The sequence below is a fragment of the Rhinopithecus roxellana genome, chromosome 16, assembly GCF_007565055.1.
Source record: "Rhinopithecus roxellana isolate Shanxi Qingling chromosome 16, ASM756505v1, whole genome shotgun sequence".
Lineage (NCBI taxonomy): Eukaryota > Metazoa > Chordata > Mammalia > Primates > Cercopithecidae > Rhinopithecus > Rhinopithecus roxellana.
In genome coordinates, this window is record NC_044564.1 from 6,869,546 (window position 1) to 6,877,660 (window position 8,115).

The following is an 8,115-nucleotide window of genomic DNA, read 5'->3' on the forward strand; positions in this document are numbered from 1 at the left end:
AAGAGAGCAGTGGATCTCCCAACACGGAGGTTGAGATCTGAGAACGGACAGACTGCCTGCTCAAGTGGGTCCCTGACCCCTGAGTAGCCTAACTGGGAGACATCCCCCACTAGGGGCAGACTGACACCCCACACCTCACACAGTGGAGTACAACCCTGAGAGGAAGCTTCCAAAGTAAGAATCAGACAGGTACACTCTCTGTTCAGCAATATTCTATCTTCTGCAACCTCTGCTGCTGATACCCAGGCAAACAGGGTATGGAGTGGACCTCAAGCAATCTCCAACAGACCTATAGCTGAGGGTCCTGACTGTCAGAAGGAAAACTATCAAACAGGAAGGACACCTATACTAAAACCCCATCAGTACGTCACCATCATCAAACATCACAGGCAGATAAAACCACAAAGATGGGGAAAAAGCAGGGCAGAAAAGCTGGAAATTCAAAAAATAAGAGCGCATCTCCCCTGCAAAGGGGCGCAGCCCATCGCCAGCAACAGATCGAAGCTGGTCAGAGAATGACTTTGACGAGATGAGAGAAGAAGGCTTCAGTCCATCAAACTTCTCAGAGCTAAAGGAGGAATTACGTACCCAGCGCAAAGAAACTAAAAATCTTGAAAAAAGAGAGGAAGAATTGATAGCTAGAATAATTAATGCAGAGAAGGTCATAAACGAAATGACAGAGATGAAAACCATGACACGAGAAATACATGACAAATGCACAAGCTTCAGTAACCGACTCGATCAACTGGAAGAAAGAGTATCAGCGATTGAGGATCAAATGAATGAAATGAAGTGAGAAGAGAAACCAAAAGAAAAAAGAAGAAAAAGAAATGAACAAAGCCAGTACTTTCCCCCGGACTCCTCCATCAGTTTGCCATTTTCTGTTCAACGAAGCTTTCGGTCCCATTACACCACGAAATTACTTCAACCAAGGCTGAGTCATCACTAGAGAGTGGGAAGGGCAGCAGCAGCAGAGAATCCAAACCCTAAAGCTGATATCACAAAGTACCATTTCTCCAAGTTGGAGGCTCAGAGGGGAGTCATCATGAGCGATGTTACCATTGTGAAAGAAGGTTGGGTTCAGAAGAGGGGAGAATATATAAAAAACTGGAGGCCAAGATATTTCCTTTTGAAGACAGATGGCTCATTCATAGGATATAAAGAGAAACCTCAAGATGTGGATTTACCTTATCCCCTCAACAACTTTTCAGTGGCAAAATGCCAGTTAATGAAAACAGAACGACCAAAGCCAAACACATTTATAATCAGATGTCTCCAGTGGACCACTGTTATAGAGAGAACATTTCATGTAGACACTCCAGAGGAAAGGGAAGAATGGACAGAAGCTATCCAGGCTGTAGCGGACAGACTGCAGAGGCAAGAAGAGGAGAGAATGAATTGTAGTCCAACTTCACAAATTGATAATATAGGAGAGGAAGAGATGGATGCTTCTACAACCCATCATAAAAGAAAGACAATGAATGATTTTGACTATTTGAAACTACTAGGTAAAGGCACTTTTGGGAAAGTTATTTTGGTTCGAGAGAAGGCAAGTGGAAAATACTATGCTATGAAGATTCTGAAGAAAGAAGTCATTATTGCAAAGGATGAAGTGGCACACACTCTAACTGAAAGCAGAGTATTAAAGAACACTAGACATCCCTTTTTAACATCCTTGAAATATTCCTTCCAGACAAAAGACCGTTTGTGTTTTGTGATGGAATATGTTAATGGGGGAGAGCTGTTTTTCCATTTGTCGAGAGAGCGGGTGTTCTCTGAGGACCGCACACGTTTCTATGGTGCAGAAATTGTCTCTGCCTTGGACTATCTACATTCCGGAAAGATTGTGTACCGTGATCTCAAGTTGGAGAATCTAATGCTGGATAAAGATGGCCACATAAAAATTACAGATTTTGGACTTTGCAAAGAAGGGATCACAGATGCAGCCACCATGAAGACATTCTGTGGCACTCCAGAATATCTGGCACCAGAGGTGTTAGAAGATAATGACTATGGCCGAGCAGTAGACTGGTGGGGCCTAGGGGTTGTCATGTATGAAATGATGTGTGGGAGGTTACCTTTCTACAACCAGGACCATGAGAAACTTTTTGAATTAATATTAATGGAAGACATTAAATTTCCTCGAACACTCTCTTCAGATGCAAAATCATTGCTTTCAGGGCTCTTGATAAAGGATCCAAATAAACGCCTTGGTGGAGGACCAGATGATGCAAAAGAAATTATGAGACACAGTTTCTTTTCTGGAGTAAACTGGCAAGATGTATATGATAAAAAGCTTGTACCTCCTTTTAAACCTCAAGTAACATCTGAGACAGATACTAGATATTTTGATGAAGAATTTACAGCTCAGACTATTACAATAACACCACCTGAAAAATATGATGAGGATGGTATGGACTGCATGGACAATGAGAGGCGGCCGCATTTCCCTCAGTTTTCCTACTCTGCAAGTGGACGAGAATAAGTCTCTTTCATTCTGCTACTTCACTGTCATCTTCAATTTATTACTGCAAATGATTCCTGGACATCACCAGTCCTAGCTCTTACACATGGCAGGGCACCTTCCGACATCCCAGACCAGCCAAGGGTCTTCACCCCTCGCCACCTGTCACCCTCATGAAAATACACATACACGCAAATACACTCCAGTTTTTGTTTTTGCATGAAATTGTATCTCAGTCTAAGGTCTCATGCTGTTGCTGCTACTGTCTTACTATTATAGCAAATTTCAGAAGTAACTTTCCAGCCTTTGGAAGTCATGAGCCCACCATTGTTCATTTGTGCACCAATTGTCATCTTTCGATCTTTGAGTTTTTCCCTCAGTGAAGGCTAAATGAGATACACTGATTCTAGGTACATTTTTTAACTTTCTAGAAGAGAAAATCTAACTAGACTAAGAAGATATAGTTTATCAATTCAGAACAAGCAATTGTGGAAGGGTGGTGGCGTGCATATGTAAAGCACATCAGATCCATGCGTAAAGTAGGTATATATCACTAAGCTGTGGCTGGAATTGATTAGGAAGCATTTGGTAGAAGGACTGAACAACTGTTGGGATATATAGATATATATATATATATTTTTTTAATTCCTGGTGGATACTGTAGAAGAAGCCCATATCACATGTGGATGTGGAGACTCCTGGGCAATCATGAGCCAGTGAACACTTTTCTACCAAGAAACGAAGGCACATGCACAGCCAAGGTCACTTACAGGGTCTTATGAAACAGTTTGCGCCAGAGAGCATCTTTCCCCCGTGCTTGGAAACCTTTTTTCCTTCTTGACATTTATCACCTCTGATGGCTGAAGAATGTAGACAGGTATAATGATACTGCTTTTCACCAAAATTTGTACACCAAGGTAAACAGGTGTTTGCCTTATTTAATTTTTTACTTTCAGTTCTACGTGAATTAGCTTTTTCTCAGATGTTAAAACTTTGAATGTCCTTTTATGATTTTGTTTATATTGCAGTAGTATTTATTTTTTAGTGATGAGAATTGTATGTCATGTCAGCAAACGCAGCTCCAACCTATATAAAATAGACTTACTGCAGTTTCTTTTGACCCATGTGCAAGGATTGTACACGCTGATGAGAATCATGCACTTTTTCTCCTCTGTTAAAAAACGATAAGGCTCTGAAATGGAATATATTGGTTAGAATTTGGCTTTGGGAGAAGAGATGCTGTCATTTAACCCCTTGGTACTGAAAATGAGAAAATCCCCAACTATCCATGCCAAGGGGTTAATGAAACAAGTAGCTGTTGACGTTTGCTCATTGAAGAATTGAAACATTATGATGACCTGGCAACAAAAAGTAATGAAGAAAATTGAGACCTGAGTGATGATAAGAAATGATCTTTACATGGCAAAATGAACACATCTTGAGGATTTAGGAAGTGGGCAGTGAAGGCTAAGAACCTGGTGTGTTTCTTGGGATCATGGTACATTCATCACTGAATTAAGCCATCAGGGAAAAAACAACAAAAAAAGAGAACACCTCCAGCTTTTCTTTTTCTGTATATACTCATGTCCCCAGATTCCAACATTTCTCACTGAAAGGGGGCATGTATGCAAACCTCATCTTTCTCCTTCATTAATGATGATCTTCAGATTAAACCCTTTGGTGCTAGGAGCTGACAATTTCCAAAGCAGCCTATGAAGTCCTAGGGGCTGGGGGCCATTCTTGCGGCAAGCAGGCCATCCCACTCCGTGGAGTGATCATGGAAATGTATTTTAGTTAAACTCTCTGACAGCTCCCAAATGGAAGACTACAGCGTGATGTAGTATTATGATTGCGTTGTATGAAAGAGCAAGTGACTTTCTAAGTAGGATGAATCATATTCATATGCAGATGTCTTAGCCTCTTGATGCTGGAAGTGTGGATTTATAGCTATAAAACCACTGCTGGCAGTGGGTGGGCCACTGGGACTGACGGGGGTTAAAGGGCATTTTACTAAGGCAGCTAAGACATATTCAGACATCGATGTTCTTATTTTTCATATTTCTACCTGAGTGAAGTTCATCCTTAGTATTGAGTAGGAAGTTACAGTAAATGGTAGTTCATTATTACTTACACACAGTTAATTTTTTTTTTTTCACTTGGAATTATGTTGAATGTTTCATTTTGACAAAAAAGTAGACTAGAAGGTATGTTCTTTAAGTTGTCTTGCATCCATTCTATAAGAAAGAAACAGGTGGGAGGAAGAGCAGAAAGCTGAGACTGGCTGGTGTTCAGAGCACTTACTCCTCTGGAGGGAAACCATGATGCCGTACACGAAGCACAGAGCTTTGTGTTGTTTTGGTTTTTTCCCCCAGATCTTAGTGATTCCCGTGACCTTGGCCAAGGACACTTCCTAAAGTTTAATGACTGGCACTGACATTGCCCCAGTCGGGCCACTCCTCACACTGGCTCTCAGTCCCTCCCCAGCCATGCCTGGGGCTCAGTCACTTCCATTCCACCCTCTGAGACTCCACTGGGGTCACACAAGGTGTCTTCTTGGCTTTGATTTTGAGAATCCCCTATTTTCACTTCCAGATCTGTTAGCTGCCATGGAGGAATAATAGAAAACCAGAAATGTGTGTACAGGGAGATTTCTAAAACTTCCCTTGTGTTGCCCATAGTTGTAGTTTTGGGTTCTGGCAGGTGGAACACCCTGAAACCTGGAATCATTCTATGAGAATACAGTTCATACTTTGCAGACTCCAGCCCATACTAACTGTCATGAAGCTTGACTTCTTGTCATAATGCAGCCATCTTGGAGGAAATTGGCCATTTCTGCTTGGATTGTTGGCAGGGTCACGCTCAGCTTTGCTTTCTACACTAATTACATAGCATTATTCAAGTATTGTTTTCCATTTCCCATCCCTGATTTCCAGCTTCTTCAAGCTGACTGTTCTTGCAGGGGCCACTTGCTTCTCCTAGAGAACAAAAGTAAGGGCCTTCCTTACTAACTGCAGGGTCTCTCTATATACACCTCAACGTACACACTTTGCTGCTACTGTTTGTACTGTCCACAGTAGAATTTCCTCACCTTGCTCCTGGTAGTGCATTACAGGCAAGCATGAAATGTAAAGTATTTATTTAAATAAAAAGAAAACCTCTAAATTGGTCGTTGAATTACCTCCCTGTAGCTTTATGGTTTGTGACATTTCTTGACCTTGCTAGTTCTTTCATTAGATCTGTGCAAGGTCTAGTCATCTGGTTAAGGGTTTAAGCAGATGCAACTATAAACCCAAGAAACTGTATTACTCTTACTGTTGGTCACACTAAAACTGTCTATTTCCTTAAGTATATGGCCCACGAGGATGTGAAATAACTAGGAGAAACTGTTTTTGTACACTGTACATCCTTAGTATTTTTACACGTATATGATAGGGATGAACATGATTTTCCTTCGTGCAGACAGCTTAAATAAAGCACTATGTCAATCTGCTACTTCTCTGTTTCTTGTTGTTGGATGTGGTTCTATAATCCCCCCAAATTAAATCTTCTTTAATGAAAACAGATTTTTAATAGCCCCAGCTGGGATTAACCTACCTTGTATAAAATGTGACAGGAAAATATACAAATTCCTTGTAGCTCAGACACACATAGGGAGGGGCTCATTTTTACTTCAGTGGAACGGCAGTAGTGCGGTTATGCAAACTGTGATGAAGGGCTGCTTCCGAGGGGAGACGCTGACTCTCAGGATTTAGGACGGATATTCTGTGAAGCCAGGGATGGAGGAGGTCTCAGACCTTGGAGACATTCAGACCCTCCTCATCTATACAACCCATGGTTTGGACCCAGAATCTGAAGGAATGTAGCTTGTCATTAATGTCTTCCTGATAATGTACTGCTCTGCATACTTCCTTTCTTAGAGTGTATTTCTAACATGTCATGGCAAATTAACAAACTTAGACACGGGTGATGTAGATGGGTAGGACGGCTGGACTGCAGTCTGACTTCACGTTGAATCATTCTGGATGGGGCCTTTTTCTGATTTTACCTCATAAAGCTACTATTGTAGAAACTTGGCTTTGCTCCTGTGATGAAGCCAGACAGAGGAATGGCTTTTGGGACCAGAGTGAGTCAAGCGCGTATGTGTACGTCACACAGCCAAATTTGAGAGCATTCTCACATGTGCTCTTCGCTCAAAACCACTGGGGTTGACAGATCCAGGAGGCTAAAATAAAGTGACCTCTATAATTCTTTAAAGGTGCTATTTTTAGAATATTGTATAATTTATTCACAGTATATCTAAAACAGAATTAAGGACAATTAAAATATCTTATGTGACAGCCTTTATGTCTAGCACATTTGATGAAAAAACTTCTGAATCTGAATAGAAGTTCTACTGTTTCAGGCTTGAGCCTTTTACATGCTCAAGAGATTCGAATGGTCTGTGTGTGTAGATCATGCCACCGCCTCCAAAGCCTCGTCCACACCACTTCTGAGAGGCAAGGCTGAGCGTATGGTGACATCAGCTCTGTGTTGAGATGGGGATGAGGATGATGGCTCGCTGGCCAAGCAGGGTAGCCAAAGGTCAGGGACCTGTCCCAACTGCAGCCTTGCCTTTAGTGTTTGTCATTCTCAGACACAACACAGTATGTCCAGTGTCCATTTTTATTACTTTAAAGCATTTGAGGGCTTAACTGTGTATAGTAGAAATACTATTTTAGACAAATAATTATCTGTGTACAGATATTTGATATACTCTAAATTTTCTAATTTCACTAAGTACGTTTTTAGGCTCCTCTCAAATACTGCATATTGAAGAAAAAAATCTGACACCACCGAGCCAAAGATGCTTTTTTGTCTGTTTTCGTTGTTTAACAGAATGGAAAGAGTAATGCATAGTGCTTCCTGGTGTCTCCTGATTGATTGTGCACAAATTAGGACAATAAATAAAATGGAGTCTGATGGGACATTGATTAAAGGTGAAGGATGATTGATATATAGATCATGAAAAGAAAAATGAATGGCAGGAAAAAAAGTTTGGTCCTTAATATACTTTGGCCTAGTTAAAATATGTGCCTTTTTGGTGTGTTTTGTTCATCACTACAAGATAAAAAGGAAACATTACAACTCAAGTCTTTAAAAAGTTCATTTATTGAAAATCATATGTACAACCTAGCATACAAATGAGCAGATTGAAACACGTAACTTCAAGCCATTTCTGAAAACATACACCAGGAGCTCTGCTCATCTGGAGTCAGACACCAGCTCCAGCCCGGCTGCGTGCAGGGATGGCGCACGCGCTGATAAGGACCAGCCCCCCCTGCAGGCTGAGGCGGTGTCACCCTGGGAAGGTCGTGGTGCATTGTGGCATATTAAGTCTAAATCAGATGAATGTAAATATCTCTTTGTAAATCATTTATTTCACTCTGTTCCATCCAGGTCAGCAATCAGATTGTGGCATGCTGGGTAACTGGAAAAAATAATAAAAAGTAAGTTTCAATAAAAAAAAAAAAAAAAAAAAAAAAAAAGAAATGAACAAAGCCTTCAAGAAGTATGGGATTATGTAAAAAGACCAAATCTATGTCTGATTGGGGTGCCTGAAAGTGAGGGGGAAAATGGAATCAAGTTGGAAAACACTCTTCAGGATATCACCC

General features: G+C 41.0%; 1 protein-coding gene across 2 annotated transcripts; it reads left to right on the plus strand.

Annotated features, from left to right (window-relative positions):
- Positions 1–937: 937 nt before the first annotated feature.
- LOC115893905 (RAC-gamma serine/threonine-protein kinase) lies at positions 938–7,955 on the plus strand. 2 transcript variants are annotated; one of them, XM_030919256.1, is made up of 2 exons: positions 938–2,399; positions 7,901–7,955. In XM_030919256.1, exons 1-2 carry the CDS (start codon positions 1,046–1,048, stop codon positions 7,942–7,944), a joined length of 1,398 nt encoding a protein of 465 aa, XP_030775116.1. In that variant the 5' UTR covers positions 938–1,045; the 3' UTR covers positions 7,945–7,955. The 2 variants fall into 2 exon arrangements, with proteins under 2 accessions (XP_030775116.1, XP_030775115.1); XM_030919255.1 differs by lacking the exon at positions 7,901–7,955 and having other exon boundaries at positions 938–7,470.
- The last annotated feature ends 160 nt before the right edge of the window (positions 7,956–8,115 follow it).

Bases quoted from the DNA above. Each gene is read 5' to 3' on its own strand.
- LOC115893905 (XM_030919255.1), top strand. From the start codon at position 1,046: ATGAGCGATGTTACCATTGTGAAAGAAGGTTGGGTTCAGAAGAGGGGA.